This window comes from Hippocampus bargibanti, linkage group LG04 (genome assembly GCF_051943395.1).
Source record: "Hippocampus bargibanti isolate YZ-2025 linkage group LG04, ASM5194339v1, whole genome shotgun sequence".
Lineage (NCBI taxonomy): Eukaryota > Metazoa > Chordata > Actinopteri > Syngnathiformes > Syngnathidae > Hippocampus > Hippocampus bargibanti.
The window spans coordinates 16,918,266-16,942,500 of NC_142737.1; the positions used below are offsets into that span (position 1 = coordinate 16,918,266).

The 24,235-nt window shown below is 42.8% G+C and overlaps 1 protein-coding gene across 2 annotated transcripts in view; it reads left to right on the forward strand.

Annotated features, from left to right (window-relative positions):
• Nucleotides 1-4,616: 4,616 nt before the first annotated feature.
• The window catches only part of rasl10a (RAS-like, family 10, member A), a 31,676-nt gene continuing 12,057 nt past the window's right edge, over nucleotides 4,617-24,235 (forward strand). The window contains exons 1-2 of one of the 2 annotated variants that reach the window (XM_088995515.1): nucleotides 4,617-4,913; nucleotides 5,243-5,591. In XM_088995515.1, the coding sequence (XP_088851641.1) occupies nucleotides 5,376-5,591 (216 nt within the window). In that variant the 5' untranslated portion in view covers nucleotides 4,617-4,913; nucleotides 5,243-5,375. The remainder of the gene's footprint in view (nucleotides 4,914-5,242; nucleotides 5,592-24,235) is intronic. The other variant, XM_088995516.1, reaches the window with a different exon arrangement.

Here is a 24,235-nt window from a genome sequence, read left to right on the forward strand (position 1 = left end):
AGGTTTTCTTTGGGAGTGACCAGGTTGGATAGGATAGGAAATGAGTTTATCAGAGGGAAAACTCATATGAGAGGTTTTGGAGAGAAAGTCGGAGAGGCCTCAATGGAGGGAGTGAATATATTGGGAGAAGGACGCTGAGCCTTGAACTGCCAGGCAGGAGACCGAGAGGAAGACCAAAGAGACCTCCTCTTTATGGATGTGAGAGAGGACACGAAGGTAGCTGGTGTGAGAGAAGCAGATGCACAAAACAGGGCTAGATGGAGGACAGTGATTCGCTGTGTCGACCCCTGAAAGGAATAGAAGAAGACTGTCTTTGGATTGTCTCCCACCTGGCTTTATGGGAGTCTCCCAGGCGCAAAGCAACTTCAGTCTTGTGCCAACCCATCTACCATGATAAAGTGGCATCTGCCTTTTGTTTATTAAACCAAAAACACCAATCACACTGGGCATTTGGATTGTTTCCCCGCAATTCCAATACACACTGTTTGGAAGTGCGGATCATTCAAATAAAATTGCAATTCGATTGTTGCGATCGACAGTCAGCGATTGCAATAGATCACTGTTGACCTTTTACATCCAGACACGGCAAGCACTTCAGCTCTGGATACAAAGTCACCACCCCCGTCTTTCTCGTTTTCGATTTCCACAAACGTCTTGAGCTTCATCCACTCCTGCTGAGTGCATCTTCATGTCAAAGCGGCCGCATCTGTGAGACCGTTTAAGCCCTGCGCCGGCTAAGCTTTGTGATTCTTTTCAGGTTGCTTACCATGGATTTCAGACGCGTCACTTCGAGGGCGACATGATGCGCCCTCGGGCAGTCCAGATCACACGCTGATGTGCTGACTTCTCTGTCCTTCCAGTCACTATTGCGACTATTGTCTCTGCTCTGCAGACCATCAATAAGATTGATCAGGGTTTGTCAATGCCTGCCCACTCATGGTCTCACTGAATTGGACAGACTGTGATTGACTTTGGACTCACAAATGCAATGATGGATCAAGTGTTGATCAAGTGTTGATGGCGTCCTGAAGATAATTCCACTGCATTGTATTTTGATGTTCGTATCACTTATTATTATTATTGTATATATATATATATATATATGTCCATCCATCCATTTTCCGTACCGCTTATTCCCCATTAGGGTCGCGGGGGGTGCTGCAGCCTATCTCAGCTGTCTTCGGGCACGAGGCGGGGGACACCCTGAATTGGTTGCCAGCCAATCGTAGGGCACCCAAAGACGTACAACAGTCACTCTCACACCTAGGGACAATTTGGAGTGGTCAATCTGACTGCCATGCATGTTTTTGGAGTGTGGGAGGAAACCAGAGGACCCGCAGAAAGATATATATATATATATATATATATATATATATATATATATATATATATATATATATATATATATATATATATATATATATATATATATATATAGTGGTTGCAACAGATCCCGGGAACAACATCGGATATCTCGGTCGATATAACGAGACTTTACTATATATATATATATATATATATATATATATATATATATATATATATAATTCATCTCTGACACATTCTCAGTCAGTCTACCACCTCCCTTAACTATCAATATCATTCACCCACACGGTTGTGTTTACTCACTTATCGATTGGCTTACACTCTCTCCCCAATGATTCAGTGAGTAATATTAGAGATCATTATAGGGATAACCCAATGGGAACCTCAAACATGTCAAGTATGATTATCTCCTTTTTTTTGGGGCGGGTGCGAAGTTAATTTAATCAACGGCTCATTGCTGTGCCCTGTGCCAAACAAGCGTTTTTTTTTTATCAATGTCTCCCAGGTACTTGTCGACCTGGCTGCTCCTGTTAATGAATGACCAACATTTAGCATGCGCTCAACTCACTGTCTCTGCCTACGCCAAAGCTATTCCAATTTTCTTCTATATCTCATATTTTATGAGGATTGAAGCAGAAAAAAGGGCTAACTGCCTCGTGCTATTAAACACACTGGACTCAACATTAGACACACCAGCTAAATCTGATGAGATTCAATTTAAGAGCTGCAGGAGGTGTAGGCTTGTAAATAATGCATCCCGCTGCACAACTTATGGATTGTCTTGTTACCTGCAGAAATCCAAATTAAAGGAAGGCAAAACATGTTAACCCCACACAGGAATCCCTACGCTGAGATTTGATCTGATGTTCTATTGATTGTGAGGCAGACGTCTTCAACACCTGATATCTGTGCCAATAATATTTGTCAGAATCATCTTTATTGGGCAAGTGTGTAGAACACACAAGGGATATCTCTCTGGTAGAACACACTGCACTAGTATCATCATAAAAATACATGACAAATAATTAGTGAGGACACTAATAAAGGCTAATCTAATCTAATTGAATTCCTTTATGTAAGTGGTAACGCTTAAGAACAATTGTGAGACAATGTGCAAAGGATCAGGCAGACAGTGGTTCAAGTGAGTACAGAGCTGAAGCTACAATGATTATAACAGGATGATGTTCCACGGAGTTGTGCAAAATTGAAAAGAGGCACTATTCAGTTATATTTGGGCTACTGTTTAAAGAGTTAATGGCTACGGGGAAGAAGCTGTTTAAATGTCTACTGGATTTGGTGCGCATGGATCGGTAACGCCTGCCTGAGGGGAGTAGCTGGAAAATGTGGTGGGCAGAGTGCAGAAGGTCCAGTAGGATTTTCAGCAGTCTTGTCTTGATTCTTGCAGTGTGAAAGTCTTCAAGAGTGATAGGCCCATGATTTTTTTTTCCGCCGTCCTAACTGTCCGTTGAAGTTGGATTTTGTCCATCTTGTGGCGCCGCTGAACCAAACTGTGATGGAAAAAACAGGATTGATTCAATGACTATAATAAATAAAAAGAAAGAATACAATATACTTTAGTTGAAAATTAATGACAATAATAAATATAAACAAAGAATAAAATATACTTTAGTTGAACATTATTTTGCACTCGAATTCTGCTTTGAATGACACAAAATAAAAGGCTCAAAATAAAGATCTAATTTCCTGCTTATGAATGATGCTTGTAAATTGCGAAAATACTTATATGCACTGTTTTGAACTTTCTTTTTAAGTGAAGGGACACTTCAACAACGCAATGTAACCCTGGTGGTCTTATTTATTTATTTATTTATTTATTTATTTATTTATTTATTTTTGGAGCATTTTAGATTGTTTTCTCTGATACATCCCACTTCTTCCCACGTCCCATAATGTTACATGTTAGATTTATTGAATTCTCTAAGTCATCCATATAGGTGTGAATGGTTGTTTCTCTCTATATATGGAAACTGTAAACACTGCACACCCGTGACCTCAAGAATATCCAAAATGTGCTGATCATCTTTATTTTTTCACAGAAATAAAGTGGTCATGAGTAGAGGAGAGCATATGAATTTTGGTAGTTATTAATCCACATTTGCTGACGGCAGTAGGTACCAAACTTGACATAATATATAACAAGCAAGCCAGTAAAAAATATTGGAAGGTTTGCCACCTTCTTTCACTGACGTAATCATCCTGCTGTGAGAAAGAAAAATGTTCCCCACATAAATAATGTGCGCCATTAAGATTTATTGAATATAGTCATAAAAACAGATTAAATAATAATAACATTTTTTAGGATGGTGAATTTCAGTGTTGAGTGTCTTCACGTGTACTGTAAAGACCGACTACACAAGTGCTATTGTTTCACCCAACCTGTGCTCTGTTTAATACCTATAGGGCAGATTCTGAAACAAGTCGAGGGATGGCGAATTTCAAAGCTTTGGGGTGTGGCGCCTCAGTTGAGCTGTCCACCACAGATGTGTGGCTCCAGTTAAACCCATCCACCGTTTTAGTTGAAAATTCAAGATATATTTATTTAAAAAAAATCTCAGCCCTCCTAAATAAAATTAGCATGGAGCTGTGCATAAACAACTCGTATAGAAAACATTTTTGTTTGGTGTCCTTGACACCATCTTCTCGTGTTAAATATTGTAATATATATGTCTTGCCTCATATAAAGTTTGGGAAACACGACAGAAGTGACTATTGAGTAATTGTGAAAACCACATTTCGTTGCAATTTCATATTGAGTTAAGATTTTTACATGCACTATGGGATACCTGCCCTTCAGTCGTCTCACTTTTGAAGTAGATCCGCGGCCATGGTGGGACTGATGGATTGGGCTCATCGTCTCTGTCGTGGCCGTGGAGACAACTAACGAGTGTTGTCCCTCGGCGAGATGATGTGCACTCCTGCATCACAGTGACAGCTTCCATGCTGAATCACATGACAGAGAGAGAGAGAGAGAGAGAGAGAGAGAGAGAGAGAGAGAGAGAGAGAGAGAGAGAGAGAGAGAGAGAGAGAGAGAGAGAGAGAGAGAGAGAGAGAGAGAGAGAGAGAGAGAGAGAGAGAGAGAGAGAGAGAGAGAGAGAGAGAGAGAGAGAGAGAGAGAGAGAGAGAGAGAGAGAGAGAGAGAGAGAGAGAGAGAGAGAGAGAGAGAGAGAGAGAGAGAGAGAGAGAGAGAGAGAGAGAGAGAGAGAGAGAGAGAGAGAGAGAGAGAACGAAAGCTGGTGCCTTATCCGCAGACGCACAGTGCTCGTAAATGGGATGCCACAACACAAACCCCACGACAGGCACGGCTTTGTGGATTGCCTTTTCCATCTTAATATGACCCGGTGCTGACTGAACCAATTTAAAACGTCGATTTGAGGGAGTATAATATGTGGCGGTGGGTGTTTTTTTTAGCACACGTGGAGCCCGTCTGGGTGCCGTGTGGTGGAGGTGCGTGGAAACGGTGCAGCGTGGGGATGAAGAAACGATGAAGACATCGAAAGCTCCTGCTTGTCTCGGCCAAGGTCAGATTGGAACCAGGCTGTGAATATGTCCATGTGGATGGCACCTAGGTGGGCTCTCTTGCAGGGGGTCTATTATGGATACCTCCCTCCAACACACACATACAATTTCATTTTTACTTGTCTACGGGTTTTTATTTTATTAGTGTCATTTCTGTCCATGTAACTCCTTCTGATTCGTTGTCATATACGATTCTTTGTTTTAAATGCCTATACTTGTTTGCTGGTTGTCTTTCTATTGCTGACATACAACCCGCTCTGCTTTTAAAAATTCCACGTGAAAAAAGTAAAAACTTTGTTTGGCAAGTGTTTATGAACATGAGTAAAAAAAATCCTCAGTAGTAATTTGTGATACGCCTGTCTTCCCTTTCACTCCACAGGATGCAATTACAGAGAACACAAATCTGTTGGCTGCCTGGATTACTTATTCGGCCCTCCAGCCTGGAACTGTAATTTGGCGACTAGCGTGAAATCCAGTTTGACTTCCGGGTGTCCATTGTGTTGACACAAGGAATGGTGGAAACGTTGAGTATCGCCGTCATCGGTGCTCCCGGAGTGGGCAAAACTTCCATCATTCGCCAGTTTATCTACAACGACTTCACGGAGGTGTATACGCCAACCAGTTCCAGATATGTGTACCGACCCTCCGTTATTCTCAACGGGAGCATGTACGAACTGAAGGTCCTGGACATCCCGCCGATCTCCTCTTTCCCGTCCAGCTCCAGTCAGGTAATGATGCCGCAGCACTTTTGGGGCTTGGGGGGGGGGAGGGGGGGGGTGACGGTGACGAACTACAAATGCTTAATTAATGAATGTGCTTCAGCAGATGATATTTCATTCATTTTTCTAGATGAGGGTGGCCATATTCTGATTTCCCCCTAAAAAGGGTACTCGACCAGGCCTCCACATACTGAAATGATATTGAAAGATCTCATACATTGTAACTCGAATCGTTTTAAAGTAAGACTGCATCAAATTGGAAAATCATGCAATATATCAGATGAGATATGTATTTCGTTTTGCAATATCGGTAATATTACAATATTTAGAATGAATTTACGGTATTTTCCCCACTATAAGGCCTTAATTTTTTTCGATAGCTGACCGTGTGCCTTTTCATCTTGTGCGCCTAATATATGGAAACATTTTCAAATACAGTGATACCTTGGCTTACAAACTTAATTGGTTCCCACACAGTGTGTAGGTGTGTGTGTGTATCCCAAAAATTAATTTCATATAGGAAACCATTAAAATGAGAATAACCAGTTCCCAGGTCCCCATAAAACAAAATTTTCTACTTTCTAATTTTCTAAGCCTTAAAACTACACAAAATATACCGTATCCTATGTACAATAAATGTGCTATGGTGTTATAATTAAAGAAATAAACTACTGTATAATAAAGTCGTTTTATTTACCTTTGTGATGGTCATTGATGGCTTGATGGAATGGAGTGGCCGGTTTCATCAGCATTAAACACTTGATGAGGAACGTAACCTTCTTTCACCATCTTGTGGAATGATCCTTGTAGGTGCTTTCTCTGTGATAATTGTATCTAGTTCCTCATCAATTGTGTTCTGTTTAGCTGGGTTGATAGCTTTTTGCATCAAGTGTACAGATGGCTTGTGCGGGTTGTTTGTGGAGCCTGATTGATGGGATATTTTAACCTTGCAGTTTACACTCTGCCTTTGAACTATCAATGTTCAAACTCTCTCACTGTCGTCTGCCTGTCTCTTTAATGTTCAACCCCCCACCCCCTTCACTGCTGCGTTTTTGACCAATTACGTGGCTTTAACCGAAGACTGGGCGCGCGGAATAGAGGACAAAAACAGTCTGTTGCCATTTTATTGTTAGAACGGGCTCGTTCGCGAATAACACGTCACTCATTGAGGCAGCTCCGTGTACGAAAAAAGTTCGTATGCCAAGGTAAAGTTCATATACCAAGGTAAAATTTTCATAAATGTAACGTTCGTAAACCGAGGTATCAATGTATGTCATTCATTGAAGGTGCGCGTTGTAATCATGTGCATTTTATAGTCCGGAAAATATATAAGTTAACTCATTCACTGCCATTCACAAATGTATTAAGAATTGAAACTATGACATACAGCGCCATTCCCAAATTTGTTTGGGTTTTGTTTTTTTCTTGTTTCGGTGCCGATAAAGTGCTAGCCATCGCCTCTGGCAATGTTTTTTTTCCCTTTCCACAAGGGGGCAGCATTTAACTTTTTTCCTTGTTAGTGTTTTGATCCAGCTTCAGTTGTTGTTAAAGCGCTATATAAACCAATGTGTATGTATTGCATTGTATTTTGAAGAGACAAACTCATTTCAAGCTCATACAACTCCCAGACCCATATAATTTAGGAATTAACTATTTTTTCTCAGGAAACAACAGTCTAAGGTTTCTTACACTGCATTCAATGTGTATGTAGTCCTAAAACTCAATATTCTGTGGGTCCTGCAATTTGAGTGAAAATGACAAAAACCCTGGCGCTGGCACATCGGGCAATGAATGAGTTAAACTACATCTTTAAAATCTAAGGAAGACTTTTTTTTATCATGTGGGGAAAAAATTAATGTATTCTTGTCTAAATAAGTTCTTTAGCTTTTGTAATGCCTCGAGACACACTTCTTCTATTTGATTTATCAAAGTTAGATTAAAGCATGCAATTTCACATAATTTTAGTGCACATCCTTTGCATTCTGCACTGCCATTATTACAATGACATTTTTTTCCCACTATGTTATGCTTTCAGTGTATGGGTAGAAAATAAAACATCCATTCATTGTCAAAGCTGTCTAAGGTATAAAACGGTAGTTTTAAATTTAACAAAGAAAGGAAACCTCAGCCTTTAGTTTTCTTCCTCGTAATTGTTTTCTTCTCCATCCTGTGTTCTTGTCATGGTTTGCAAGGCGGTGATGGCGGTTGTGGATCCCAAAAAGCAGGCAGGAGGGAGCAGTTGTTTGTGTTTGACAAATTGTTTGACAAAATCTAAAACATCAAAATCATCTGAACAGAAAAAAATACTAAGTATCAAAAGAAAACCAAGATTAAAAGTCCGCCAAGGTGAAACAAACACAAGCACAGCACATAATGCATACACAATGCATAATGCATACAATTGCATACAAAGCATACAACAATGACCCGACACTGAATAGTCGTGCCGGGAGTCCTTTTAACTGTCACTGATTGGGAACGACCAGCACCTGCGAGGCAGCAGGCAGGGCTGACAGCGCTACCCATTGGTCGCCAATCCGAACGTGGCAGTCTGCCACTGATCGGGACGACCAGCACCTGTGCAGGTGCAGGCGGGGCCGACAGCGATACCCGTTGGTCGCCAACCAGATCATGACAGTTCGAGGGTCTAACAATTAAGGATGTCGGTGACCTTTACACTCTTTGAAATATTTCTTCATGCAGCTTTTTGGTTGTTTTTTTTTGTGTCGACTTTTGATCTCTCTGGCCAGCACCCACCTTAGCCATAGAAACATTTTCCTGCGAGCTTTGCACACTATTATCTTTATCCTCAACCCTTAGCCGCAGGGAGTGACTGCAGTTCTGTTTGACATTTTCAACAATTAAATATAAATATATTTAATATTAAATATAAAACAGCTCGTGGTAAAGTGACTTCAACCACAGTGGCCAAATGAACAGAATTTCATGCCATCCCATTTCAGCAGCAAACAGTTGGCATTCACACTTGTAACTGACCGCGCCTGCTCCACACACTTGTCCCGACTACCGTTGCTTGCCTTCTCTCTTTTAGGTCCTCCCTGCCCTGCCAATGTTCACGTCACACACAGTGATCGTAGCAGATTCTGCCTAGTATTGGAAAAAATATATATCAGTAAAATGAAACGCGTGTTAATTGGCCCCATGAGAACCAATTAAAAAATCATAAATTATAAAACAGTCCTGGACGCCTTAATAGTGATTAAAAAATGGGACATGTCTGGGCAAAAGAGGACGTTTAGTCAGGGCCACTTCTTTCTTATTCTGTGGCTACCATCCTCATCTCTGGAAAGTTTTTTTTCTTCAAGTATTTTCATATTGGTGTAGTGTTATTAGACCCCTTCATACTCTGCCACAAGTCATTTATTGCAACTATGTATTAAAAAAACCTTCAATTGACCTATGGGCAAACTGGAAGAGAATCTGACTTCAGTCAATAATCTTGAATTAAAAGGCCATACTGGCCAATGCACTCATAATACAAGCAGAAACTAACATAAGAAAATTATTTAAAATGGTGAAGAATTAACAGATGTTGTCGTTTGTGCATTATAGATCATTTTCAATGAATAAGTCATTGATCACAGCACAGTATGTAAATGTGTCGGCCATCTGTGACCATTGAGCAATAAGATTGGCGGTTAACTATAGCGAATGAGTGCATAGGATACAATTAGTAGAGGTGATTTACAATTCTTCAACTTTCTCGTTAGTATGGCCAGATCTGGGGTTGTTTTCGGTGAGAATTAACGACTATGTCATACATAGTTTACACATTATTTATTTATTTATTTATTTATTTGTTTGTTTGTTTGTTTATTAATTTATTTTTAAACCCATTGTAACCGCCCTGGAGTGTTTTTTTCATGAATTTGGTTAATTTGTCAACCATTTCTTTGTCTGAATTCTCAAAATGTTCTACATTATTTGTTTGAATAATTGTTATTGAAAGAGTGGGAAAAGAGGCACAGCCAAATATAACCAAATACACAGTGATAGTATTCAACGGGTTGATGCTCACTGAACTGAGGTCGCATAGCAGCTGTTTGGCTTCTGCTGTTGTGACATATTTTTCCAGATAATATTGATCACATTAATATTCCAAATAGTTCACCATTTGTGTTAAATTGGCCTGTTTGGCAGCTCCCTTGAAAAAAAAAAATCCTATATATAGTAAGAGTACTTTTTGGTGCACGTCCTTCAATTTTCCCAAGAGTATTTCAGTTGGATGTCAGACTTGGCTTCAAAAAGTTAAAAGCCGGGCCATTTCATAACATTGACTTTGTTCTGGTCCTTTATTTAGTGGCTTTGAGTATTTAACCTCACTAGTGGTTCTCTCCCTCGCTGAGAAGCACTATTGTTTCATCATCCAAAGTCTTCAGGAATGGCAACATTTTGCCCCAAAATACAAAATCATTTAAAGAGCGTTTGTGGAAATCATTGTAAAGCAATATAGCAAAAAATTGCATTGACTTCCCTTGTCTTGCCATTTCTCACAGGGAACAATGGCATTTTCCTTGTACGTTCATCAGCGGTGTTCACATTGTGAACCGTCAGAGACCACAATACTATTATTATTTCTTTCGGCACACTCAGATGTCCCCCGTCTCGTTGCTATGGAGACACAACTGATTTAACACTTCACTTTGACGTTTTAAAATGACCCTCGTGAGGACAGTACGGTGTATTGTTATTTATTAACCACCGTCTGTCTTCTTCTCTGATACAGCGTGACTTTGTTTTGCTCGTAGCAAAAAGGCAGGATAATGCTGCATACGGAATACTGGCACGGCACTTGCTTTTGTAATCCCACATTTAAAAATAGAACACCCTGCCCTTTGTCTGATGACCACACAGGTCATATGGCACGTTTCATTATAGATAGAGTTGAGGAGGGCGGACTGGTAGTTTTTGTTCCCTTATAACAATGTGGCTTTCGACTGATGGGGGGAAAAAAGTATAGCTGTTGCTATCATTATTCAGGTCATATTATTGCTCCATCTTTATCAGCTCTCTGTGGGTGTCTCCCTCTTGCAAGGAGTTGGCAGGTCAGAAGAAACCAGCATTGAATCGCAGAATGTGGAGTTGGCATGTTCGGGAATTGAAAATATGACGTGGAGCGCCATTCCCGAATGTGTTCGGGTTTTGATTTTCCTTGCGGGTGTGTGTGTACCAATGAATCACTGGTCAGACCTCTGGCAATGGTATTCCCTCCCACGAGGGGATATCATTTGCCTTTTGTATAACCGCCCCCACTTGCACCTCATATAACTCCAGACCCATATTATATAGGAATTAACTATTTTTTCTGATGAAAGAAGAGAGTCTGAGGTTTCTTATGCTGCATTGAATGCAGTCCTAATACTCAATATTCTGTGGGCCCGGCAATTTGAGTGAAAATGACAAAAAAAACCTGGCACTGGAGTGGACACATTTTTGCACATTTCTGGAAATGAATGAGTTAAGTTTGTGTGGGTTTTCTGCATTGGTTTCAGGAATCCTACCACGTTACCAAAAACATGCCTGTCGCATTAGTTTCACTAAAACCTCTAAATCATTGGTATGGCCCATCAGGTCATTTTATGTGGCCCATGAAAGCAAATCATGTGTGTCAACTTACTAAAATCTGCACTAAAATGTCTAATAATTAAACTTGACATTTTGCAATAATTTCTATACACAATTTACACTCACTTGAATTATAATTGAATACATATTAATAATTGATGGATTTCAAAACTAGTCATCTTTGTTGTGTGCAAGTTGTAATTTCAATTTGACCTGCAACTAAAATGACTTTGACCTGCCCTAAATTATCCATAGGTGTTGATGTGTGTTTGATTTGTTGTTCGTCGATGCCAAAGTCGGTTCTAGATTGTAATTGACTCCAGAATTTAAAAAAAGTTAATAAAAAAAACGGGGGGAAAAACTAGACAATATAATACAACACATATGGATTTATATAGCGCATTAACAACACCTGAAGCTGGAACAAAGCGCTTAACATGGACAACTATCATATACAGGAAATACAGCAGTCACAAAGATAGTAGAAAGCACCATTGAGTTAAACCAAGATCAAGTCGGAATCATGCTGAGTCATATGCCAAAGAGTATAAGTGAGTTTTGAGACTGGTTTTAAAGATAGGCAGCGAAGGGGCTTGCCGAATGTTCAGTGGCAGGTCATAGAGCACTGAACTTGTTTGACTATGTGTGCGTTTGTGTGTGAAAATCGTGCACTTGTGTGCAATCATTACAAAAACACCAAGTTACAGCTGGTGTTGACAGCTCCCTCCATGTCCGACCTTGCTCTTGTTTTGTCTTCACACTTACCGTATCTCTTTCCAAGGACTTTCCCAGAAAACGTGCTAGCGTCCCTCGACTGTCACACAGTGCGCTCAGTACACTTTATTATACATGGGATCATATCTTTATGAAAAGCAATATATCTTTGTGAGAAACATAAGCGGTCTTCACTGGAGGCATCATCAATTTATCATTGCAGGCATAAGCGTTCTTCATTGCGAGCATAATACATTCAACATTAATATTATGCAAATGTATGTTAACTAAAACCATAATCAATTTATCATCATCGCATCAAATATTTTAGCTTTGCTTCATGAAAATAAATAATTTAGTAGACGTTGGGACGGTTAAAGACCAATGAGTCCATCAGCCTTTTTCAGGAAGGAATTAACTCTTTCTTTCTGATGAAAGAAGAGAGTGTAAGGTTTCTTATGCTGCATTGAATGTTTATGTAATCCTAAAACTCAATATTCTGCGATTCCTGAAATTTGAGTGAAAATGACAAAAACCCTGGCACTGGAGTGGAAACATTTTTGCACGTTTGGTAGTGAATGAGTTAAGTGGAGTGACTAAAAGGTCAGGCAAATTTGCATTGTTAACATGATCGCTTTTTCCCTCAACAAGTTCATCTTTGCATATCATGCCCCTGAGATTTTACCGACCAAAAGGTGCAAAAACATCTCCAGGTTATTTGTGTCTGATTGCAGGATGTGCACTCCAAACATCTCAGTTGATGGTGCGAGTCACGTCCTCGAGAGGACTGTTTTCGAGTGCCAAATCTCCAAGGTCGCCACATTTAGTTGCTTCACAACACCGGATGAAGACGCGGCTCATTTCTTCTGTTGCTTTGACGTCACAAATAATAGCAGATGTGACTGTTAGCACTACGGAGGTGACACGTAGAACACAAAATGAGAAGCAGACAAGAAGAACCTTGAACAGGTTCGGAGGAGTCCAGTGCAATCAAACATTTTGCTCACGAGTTCACTATTCTTGCATTTCCTTACATTTCAATTGTGATTGTCTATCTTTATTTCCTTCACTTTCTCATCTTGAGACAGCCAAAAGTTACAGGAATATATTACACATGACTGGAAAATCTTGCATTTAGACACCGGCCTCCCTGTGTGGAGTTTGCATGTTGTCCCGGGGTCGGCGCGTGTTTTCTCAGTGTACTCCAGTTTCCTCCTACATTCTACAATAGGTATGGAAAAGTTTTTCATGCATATTTTTCCCATTGGAAAACTTTAAAGGATAACCAACTTCGGTTAAAGCCGCACGTGATTGGCAAAGGAGTCCAAGATGGCGCCCGAGTAGGCAGCCGTCAGCAAGTGCTCTGATGAGCCTTGCTTTTTTTGTTGTTTTTGTCTTGTTTTTGTGTTTTCTTTTGTCACTTTGTGTTGTTGTGCGTCGTGTGGAACGGATAAGGATTGTTTTTCAGCATTTTTGACCACGACATTCATCAAGGAGGAGACTGTGCTGAGCGGTTGCGCCTTTTCGGCAGCATGGATATGCCAGTACTGTTTTTGAATGGGAGGAATGTCGCTGCCATTCGACTGTCATCGCTGGACACGACAGGGGCCATTGTGCTTTTTTTGCGTCTGTAATGGGCAGCATTTTCACAGCCCCGCTTTGTTCAGTGGAAGGTTGGTACTGTTGGACAGTCTGCGGCTGGATGGATAAATGGCTTGAGGAGCCCGCAATAAGAAGGAAGGAGCGTCAGCGCAGAGCGCCGATGCGTATGTGGAACTGTCGCGGGATGGAATTGAAGCTGATTTATGTGGGACAGGAGATGTGAGACGATCTCTTTTTGTCAAGGGATGCTACAGCTGCGTGTTTGCTTTCAACATTTAGCTTGTAGTCGACGTGCACATTCCACCATGATGTCCCTGATCCACTGGTGAAGAGACGCTTTGATCCTCACCTCTTTCACCTGGAACTGCTTTATGTAACAAAGAGGGTACAGAAAGTGCTTAAGAATGAATGTCTCTCTGTGTCTTTGTGTTGTCATGTTATTTGTTATTTATTTTTTATTTTTTTTGTTCTTTTGACTTCAAGACGGCGCCGCGAGAGTGGCTGCCTTTCCAGCAGCTCCTGTGTTTTGCTTTTCTACTTTTATTTCTTTCATAACTTTGCTGCTGTGAAATGTAAATTTCTCCACTGCGAGACTTATCTTTTAGAGAAAATCAAGGCTTTTGGGTCCACTTCTTACACCAGAAAATATGGTAATTTCTCTCTACTTATAGAATAATACATTCTTTTTGTCCATATGAGGGCGTCTGCTGACAGTAGTTTCGAGACTTTTTGTGGCTCAATATTACTTCATCTATAAGGCGCACCTGCATATAAGGCACAGGGTCTTCTTTTGAAGAAAATCAAGGCTTGTATGTATTCCCTATACATCAGAAAATACGGTACATGAAGGATAAAGTAATATGACGGGAGCATCCCATTTTTGGATTCTAAGCCGGGCGGAACGTATCCATGAGACATAGGCAAATCATCAAGTTTATATGAATTTGACGGCTTCAATAAAAGTTGAAGCAGTCATTGCTTTTGTGCAACCCCTTCACGCCGTTTCTTGGAAATCACTTTTTCATTCTTCATTTTATCCACGAGTAAGAGTAAGTGGATCGTCTGGACTTCCAACATTTTACCGTGACGGTCGGCAAACCACTAACAATGAAGCCCCGGTCATTTTGAGAAAGACTGATATCAGTGATACTTGAACCCTCTTTGAGGAGATGTAAGAGGGATTGGAATAAGATGTGATGAGGGTTCCGTGTGTTTGCTGGAGTGCGGGCCACCCTTTGAGTCACACCATGAGGATTTTAATCACACAGATGTGTTGAATCATATCGAAGCGGCATTTCATCCCATGATGACGGGGTGTGTGCTCTGTTGTCCACACACAGAGAAACCCATTAACTGAGGGCTACCACGACATTTCTATGAACGAAATTCATGTGTGCCTCTTTGCTCAGCCACTCACCTGCTAGGAGTCTCGGTTCTTTTTTTGTTCTCCCGTTAATTTTGCTCTTTTGTCTATTCTGGTCATGGACTAAAGGCGTCACACTTTGTGTGTTCCCATTCACTGTTCATAATGAACATGCTGATGAGACATGGCATATTGTAGGATCAATGCAGTGCTTGGTTTGGAGCACTTTAGGTAGGGGAGATGTAACTCCGGTGATACCAGCTAAAATGGATACGGCAGATTTTTTTGGTTCATACCCTGGCCGCATTTTGACTGGAAGTAAATTAGCATTTTTTTTGTGGACGGGCATCCTTTATCTGGAAATGACCTCGGAAAGACCTCCTGCTATTTCCATTAGTTTGTAACATTTTGATGTAATGCTGCGAGCACCAAATTATTCATAGCCTTCTCATTTTATAAACGTGCCCTGTTTCAAATGGATGGCTCAGGACTGTTCATTTCAAAGTTAGAAACTTTGGTAGTTCAAGAAAATATCTTCAAGTTGAATTCTGGAACATTCTCTCTCTCTCTCTCTCTCTCTCTCTCTCTCTCTCTCTCTCTCTCTCTCTCTCTCTCTCTCTCTCTCTCTCTCTGTCTCTCTATGTCTCTCTCTCTCTCTCTCTCTCTCTCTGTCTCTCTATGTCTCTCTCTCTCTCTTTGCCTCTCTCTCTCTGCTCTCTCATTTTGCCTGATTGGAGTACAGGCAGCATGAATATCCTTCCTCGGACTTGACAGTGTGAATGGTTGACTGAATGATGACCAGTCTACGGTTTCATCACCCTCCCCTTTACTCAAAGTCAGTTGGGCTAAGCTCCAGCTCACCCTTGACAATGAACATGACGAGATAGATTGGATGTCAATCTGTATATTCCAGTTATATTTCTTGTCAAAGTGGAGTAGAAGTACTGGTTTAAAATATTTAGTTTCCAGTGCCCGTCAACGGAAACATAAAAAATGTATGATTGACATTCTTTTGACTCATTGCTTTGATTAGATTTTTTTCAAGAGGGACTAAGCCTCTCCAGTTTTAAGTTTCAAGAGTACCGTATTTTCTGGTGTATAAAGTGCACCCAAAAGCCTTGATTTTCTTGCAAAGATGACCCTGCACCTTATATGTCGGTGCGCCTTGTATGTGAAATAATATAGAGCCTCAACAGGTCTCGAAACTACTATCAGCAGCCACCAACTCCATTTCCCTCTGTAGAAGAAGTAGTGCGTAATGTAGTGTGCCTTATATATGGAAACATTTTATCTATTGATATTGTGATGTCATGAGAGGCTAGCTCTCAGCGGGGCAGGACAAAAAGTGCAATGGGCGACAGGTTTGAATGCAAACAAAGATTTTAATAAAGGATTTCAGGGGGAATTCACAAGCAAAAAAGGCAAGAATAGCGTCCCTTCCAATTCTTATATCATAATAAAGTCTCTTCTGAGGTGAAACAGAAGACGGAGTTCTTTTCCATATGTTTCTAGGCCTCACCCCTCTTCCTAGGTAGCCTAGCCACCTTTAGCAAGGTTCCAAATCCGGTGGTCCGTGCTATGGTCCCAACTGGCGACGAGTTCCATGCAACAATGGAGCTTGTCTACCCGGCCACCATACTCAGAGGCTCTCTGCCTTAAAGAGCCTTGCATGCCAATCAAGCCGTGATCAGCCACAGGTGTGGGGTTTGGATTGCTACCAGATGGGGCCAAAACTCTCTCTGGGTGGAGCCATCTTAGGGCAATATATTTCCCCTCCAGGACCCAGCCTCTGGTGACATCACACATCCCCCCCGTCGAGAACGACGTCCTCGGCGGGGTGAAGGATGCATCTGCATTGCCTTGGCGCTTGTGAACTACAGAAAAGTTAAAGGCCTGCAGACTCAAAAACCACCTGGTTACTCTGCTGTTGGTCTCCCTGTTTCTGGCCATCCTTTGTAAAGGAGCATGATCAGAGACCACCGTGAAACGTCTTCCCAGTAGATAGAAGCGCAATGACTCCAAAGCCCGTGTAATGGCAAGACACTCCTTTTCCACAGTGAAATACAGTAAAGTCTCGTTATATCGATATCGGTTATATCGATAGTACCGCTTATTACGATACTATTTTCATTTCCCTTGCACATTTCTAGTCTTTTTATGTATGATTAGTACCGTTTAGTACCATACCCGGTTATTATGATAATCCGGTTATTACGGTGCTCCTTTTCATCCCCCGCCGGCCATTTTTGTTGTTTATATCGCTATATCCGTCGCGCCATTGGTCAACTTGGTCACGTGTCTTGTTACGTGAGCCGCCATCGGTCGCGCCATTGGTCGACTTGGTCACATGAGCCGCCATCGGTCGCGCTATTGGTCGACTTGGCCTTGTGACTTTGTCACGTGACACGCCATCGGTCGCGCCATTGGTCAACTTGGTCACGTGGCTTGGTTACGTGTCACGCCATCAGTCGCGCCATTGGTCGACTTGGTCAGGTGACTTGGTTACGTGCCCAGCACCCGTGTCGCAGAGCCATTTTCATTTTCAGACGCTAGCTCGTGTGTAGCAGACGAGATTGAAGTGTTTGTGTTAAAAGGTAAAAATGGGAAGCAGAAGAAGATTGATGACTTTTTTAAATTGTATACATAATACAGTAAGATGTAAGCGTTGCAGTTTCCCTGTTGTGTTATGTACATGCCCACTGTACTGTATATGAATGCAATCGTTTTTTGCAACAATGTTTCTTGTTTTGTCTGCTGAAGCGCGATGATTTTGAAAATTAACATTCCATACTGTGTATTAAAGGACAGCCGATGTCACTTTTTATTCAAATGCAAATAAAAATGACTTCACGCCAAGACGTCTTGCATTGCTTGTGAATCCAAACATTGGCTTCAGATTCGGATAATATGCTTTCTTGTTACACATCCAGTTATGAATATGTTTCAAATACACTGTAGTTCTGAAGATTAAAGCATACATGTTTACAATCATTAAAGAATTATATGTGCCATTTTGAGGCAACATTGAGAGAACATCTCTTACCCAAAAAAAGGGGAGCTAATGGCCAGCTCCGTTTCTTATATGGCACTTGGCTGCCCTCTTTTGGCGGCTTTTGTTTAATGCAGTTCGGCGCAGGATCGGATATATCGATAGTCCCGGTTATATCGATATTTTTTCGTACTCCCTTGAATATCGATATAACAAGACTTTACTGTAGTTATTTTCCCTGGGCAACAGCTTTCTGCTATGGTAAAGGATGGGTTGTTCCTCTCCTCCATGTACAGTAAAGTATCGTTATATCGATATTCTTGGGAGTCAGAAAAAATGTAGATATAACTATCGATATGTCCGATCTTGTGCCGTACTGCATGAAGCGGGCGCAATAAATGGGGGATCTTTGATATGGCATGTAATGTTCTCATTGGGTTTATGGATTGCATGTCTAGCATGCTTTTGTACTGTAGTGAAGTGAAAAATAAACTTATGCATTAATTAAAAACGTCATTTATTATTTTTATAACACACTCTTGCAATCGTGACTCTGAGTATCACTCGACATTGTTGATGTTGTACACACAAGAGAAACCACGAACGCCAGCATGTACAAACATATGAAAAACTGTGATTATTGCAAGCGATAAAGATATCTGAATACAACACAATTAAATACATGTATGGAAAACGAAAACTAATGTTTACATTACGTACGTTGATGAAGTATTCTGCGGCACGTCGAACTATTTCGCGATGAAGGAGCTTGCTTGTTGGATTGTCCCCCACAGCCACGATTGCCTTGTACGTTGTTCCGATATCACAATTCGTTTCCTCATGGTTGAAATTGGTGTCAAACAACTGTATACTGTATAAGACTACAGTATTGTGACATTCTCATCCTCTTTGATCCGGGTCCGAAGTCCAACGCTTTGTATGCCGTCTTTATTTTATCCTTACTCTTCAACCACGTTGATAAAGTATTTTGTGGCACGTCGAATTCTTTTGCAATGGAGGATTTGCTCCTTGTTGGATTCTCCTCAACAGCAATGATAGCCTTGTACAGTATTTCATTCCGAGGTCACAATTCTTTCGTTTCGCCACCGTTGAGAATGGTAGAAAATGGCATCTGCTACAATGCGCAAGACACGGAAGCTGGTCACATGACGCGACTGATACAGATTTCGATAACAGTGGTACTGTATAGACACCCCTAAGCAAATTTTGATTCACCTTAAACTGCTTTTGTATTGATATAAACATAGCAAAATGGCCGGCGGGAGATGAAAAAGAGCACCATAGTAACCAGATTATCATAATAACTATGTATCATACTAAACTGAACTAATTATACATAAAAATACTAGAAATTTTCAGGGAAATGAAAATAGTATTGTAATGAGCAGTAATATCAATATAACCAATGTCGATATAACGAGACTTTACTGTACTAGCGAGAGTACGGCCCCCAGACCAACTTCTGATGCATCAGCTTGAACAATCAAGTCCTTGCTGAAGTCTGGTGTCACCAGGATCGGACTGGAGCACAGCGCCTGTTTCAGAACGATAAAGGCCATTTCGGCCTCTGGGCTCCATTTCACTAACCGGGAGTGTTTTTTTGTCGTCAATTCTGTCATCGGGGCTGCTATAGTAGGAAAGTCAGCAATAAAGGGTCTATAGTAGCCAGCCAGGCCTAAGAACGACCTCACCTTCTTTTTGGAAAGGGGCTGGGGCCAATCTTATATGGCCCGTAGCTTTGCTTCTTGAGGCTTCACCAGGCCCCGTCCTATAGTGTAGCCCAGGTAATTGGTCTCGCCAAATGCTGACCTGCACTTTTTTGGTTTTGCTGTGAGACCTGCTTTTCTGAGGGAGTCAATCACAGCTTGAACTCAGGGTAAGTGACTCTCCCAGTCAGGACTCTGTATGACAACATCATCCAAGTATGCTGCTGTGTACCTCTTGTGGGGGGTGAGAATTCGATCCATTCGGCGCTGAAACGTGGCGGGTGCTCCATGGAGACCAAACAGGAGCCTTGTACTGGTAGACTCCCTCTGGTGTGGCGAAGGCTGTCTCCTCCTTTGATGCCGGGGTCAGGGGCACCTGCCAATAACCCTTTCTGAGTTCGAGAGTGGTTATGAAGCGTGCCTGTCCCAGGGAGTCAACACGAGGCATTGGATACGCATCAAATTCAGACACCCCATTTAACTTCCGATAGTCATTACAGAATCATATTAACCCGTCTGGCTTGGGAAACAACACCATCGGACTTGCCCAGGCGCTTTGGGACTCCTCAATTACCCCCAGTTCCAGCATCTTCCTTATCTCCTCCTGAATATCTGCCTTACGGGCCTCCGGCACAAAGTATGGATGCTGGTGTACCGTTTTTCCAGGTATGGTGCGTATCTCGTGTTGCACCACCTCTGTGTTCCCATGTATGGAGGAGAAGACGTCTTGGTTACGCTCAACCAATTCCAGGGTCAGCTGGTGTTGGTGTGGGGACAAACTTGGACCCATCTGAACTTCTTCTCTTGCCGGTTCCTTAGCCTCGGTGCGGGGGAGACAACTGAACAGCGCCTCTCTGGCATGCCATTTCTTTAGGAGGTTAACGTGATAAATCTGCTCAGGTTTCCTCTTACCAGGTTCCCCCATGCGTTCGATGACCTCAAAGTGTCCCTGCCAGGATGCCAGGAATTTACACTCCACGGTTGGCACCAAGACCAGCACTCTGTCCCCTGGCGTGAACTCTCGAGGCTGGGCAGGTCTATTGTAGGAGGCTTGCTGCTGTCGTTGGGCCGCTTCCATGTGCTCTCGCACGATAGGATAAATGGCCTTCATCCTTTCCCTCATGTCCCTCACATGCTCTATGAGGGTACGTTGTCGGCATGGCTGCTCTTCCCAAGCCTCTTTGGCGATATCCAGCAGTCCCCGGGGTCTGTAAGAATACAACAGCTCAAAGGGTGAAGAAACAGTAGAAGACTGTGGTACTTCCCTAACATCAAACAACAAGTACGGCAGCAGTTAATCCCAGTTTCGGCCATCTTCTTCGATCAGTTTCCTCATCATGGCCTTGAGTGTCTTGTTGAACCGTTCTACCACCCCATCCGTCTGTGGGTGGTAGATGGAAGTTCTCAGTTGCTTGACCTTGAGCAGGGCACATAGGTCCTTTATGACCTTGGACATAAACGGGCTTTCTTGGTTCTTTTAGGATTCCCACCCTGCTGGCGAGAGCCTCTGGAAACCGAGTAGCATAATCGACCATAACTAAAATATATGGTGTCCCCTAGCACTTTTTGGTAGAGGTCCAACTATATGCAGCACAAGCCTCTGAAAAGGGGTCTCAATGATTGGTAAGGGAATGAGCGGGTTTCTGTATGTGGGCTTTGCCGCCACCTGTTGGCACTCAGGGCAAGAACGACAATAGTTCTCTACATCCTTGTGCACCCCGGCCAGAAGAACCGTTGCAAGATTCTCTCTTTTGTCTTTTCTACCCCTAGGTGTCCCCCTAGCAGTTGTGTGTGTGTGTGTGTACCAAGTCCAGTATGGTAGCTCGATGTGGCTGTGGCACGAGAAGTTGTTCACGTACCTCATCATTTTGCTTCGTTACCTGGTATATTAACCCCCGGTCAACAGCAAAATGGGGGTATGTGGGACTTGCCCTTTCCCCCAGTACTACACCCTCTAAAACTGCATATTTTTCATGGCGTTGGCAAGGGTAGGATCCTGCAACTGGGATGTACCATACCGGCCTGTTAGAGGAGGCAGCTTCTGGGTCCCTGGGTTCTCGGCACCACTGGAAGCAGGGATATTTTCTGAGGCTGGGGTCTCCTCGGCAGTCTCTGGGCCAGACTCCGTCTCCGGTAGTGCAGTTGCTGTCCCTAGAAGAGCACAGGCTGGGGAGAGGGAATCTGGGGGCTAGGCTTGGGTATTCACTACACGCGTCTTACCTCTCCCCTTCCGAGGTAGTCGGGCCTATGTTTCTCTCCACAGTGGGTGAAAGGCCGGGCAGTCGCGTCCAATCAGAAGGGGAACAGGGAGAGAGTCAACCACACCAGCTACCGCGTGGATGATTCCCCTGGTTGTGGTCATGGTAAGTTCAGTGGTGGGGTACTCTCTGGTGTCTCCGTGGACGCAGGAAACCGGAAGGGTTTTCTCCGGAGACAACTTGGTTGGATCCACCAGCGTTTGGCGCACCAAGGTGACCAGGCTTCCGGAGTCCAGCAGGGCTTCAACATCCTGTTGATTCACTGTCACTGGACAGGTGGGGGGTCTTGTTAGTGAGCTGTCGCTCACCCCCAGAAGGGAAGCATAAGGAGCAGGGTGGGCACTGGAAGAATCAGTGGTCGGCATGGACTCTTCTGTTGGTTTTCCACACTGCCATGAGATGTGTCCTGTCTCTCCGCACCTGTAGCATTGTTTGGGTTCAGTTCCCCTGGGCGTCCGCCACTGCCTGGGTGGGCTTCTGACGCCACCTGGAGCCATCTTGGTTGCGTTGGGAAGCTTAGGCATTCTTGTGCGGGCCATTCCGGTCTGGGGTGGGGATGTGCTGCTGGTTTCCTTCTTGGTCATTCGCAGCATCTCCGCTGTGGCCTGGTACTGCTCCACTGCTGCCACTGTTTGACAGGCAGCAGTCAGCAACTGCTGACTGATGATCTTTTTTGCCTCATAGGGCAGGGCCCGTAAGTAGCGATCCACAACAATGGCCTCGACCACCTCAGCTGCCGTGTTCCTTTCCGGTTCCAGACACTTCCGGGCGATGCGGTCCTATTTTGCATCTGTGCCCGTGAAGGCTGGTCTGACTGGAACCTCCACATGTGGAAGCGCTGTGCCATCCCGAACTTGGTGAGCCCATGTCTGCTGAGAATTTCAGCTTTTAGATAATCATAGTCGTCTGCTCTGTCTGCGCTCAAGTCCCGGACAGCATTCAGTGATTCCCCTGTCAGGAAGGTTGCTAGCAATCCCACCCATTGCTGCTTGGGCCACCTTTCTCTCGTGGCTGTTGCTTCAAATGTATGCAGGTATGCCTCAATATCATCAGTCACCCCCAACTTGGCTAAAAAAATCACCCGCCTTCACCCAGGGCATGTTCTTGGCGGCCATTTGTTTTGCCTTCAGTTCATTTGCTTTTTTTTGCTCCTCTAGGAGAGCCAAATTGGCCTGGTATGGGGCTTCCTGACTTGCGAGAAAGGTTTTCAAGATGTCTTCCATTTTTGAATTTGTAATTGAAGATATTGTCAATTTGGAAAAAACAAAACACAAATCATCTATGTCCATGCACTTATTAACGCTTGTCCAGTGCCCGCATTCTCCACCATATGTGATGTCACCTGAGACCAACCTGAGAGCAGAGACCTATCATAGCAGAGTCCGGCACCGCCACGTCTGGACAGCAGGGATATATATATAGGGCTGAAACTACCATTAAGACTTTAGTTTGCTGATGAAGTTTCTGGGAGAAGAAGCGAAACGTCCGACACCTTCAAAGAAGTACAGATAACGGCTGAAGAAACCTTTTCATTGTTGATCGATGAAACCTTTTCATCATCGATCGATGAAACCTTTTCATCGTTGATCGATTGTCGTCAAATGAGTGGTTGCATCGATGGACCACTCCTGTACGACTGAGAGCTTACACAGACGTACCTTTTCATCCTTGGCCTAAATAGTGGTAGGAATAAAAGAGCAATGGTGGAGACAGGAGGAATTCAGTGCAGTCGCTTGGAAAGGTTGCCGCGACATTAAAGGACACTGTTGAAGGACAGCTGACCAGATATTCCTCTAATTTGTCATGAATGAACTACAGGGTGGGGTGAGTCAGCGAGTCAGAGTCCATGCTTCAGAGCGCCATCTCATCATTTCATGTTATTTGGGGGGGAAAAAAAATCTACATTTTATGATGATTATTTCCACCCGGTCTAATATTGGAAACAAGCAGGATGTCTACCTTTCTACGTTAATGCTTGTGTGGTCTGCCTGTCTTCTGCTGATAATATTGAGCGTTTGCCACAGTACGTCAGATGTGATAACAGCCTGGCTGTTGGCTCATTAACTCACTTTCATTTTGGACATGAGCGTCTGGACATTTGTTTTGTTTTTCTCTGTTCATGCTGTCAGATTGGAATTACATAATGTTACACGTTACGTAATTTTGAGCCTTCCAAATATAAGGCGCTCATCCCTGAAGGGCGTGTGTGTGTGTGTGTGTGTATGTGTGTGTGTGTGTGTGTGTGCGTGTGCGTGTGTGTGTGTGTGTGTGTGTGTGTGTGTGTGTGTTTGTTGTGTGTGTGTGTGTGTGTGTGCATGCACGCACATGCATTTGTGTGAGTAAAAATAGTGTTTGGGGAGCTTTAAAGGCGACACGATTAGTGTGGTTAAGTGAGGTGGCGGCACTAAAATGCA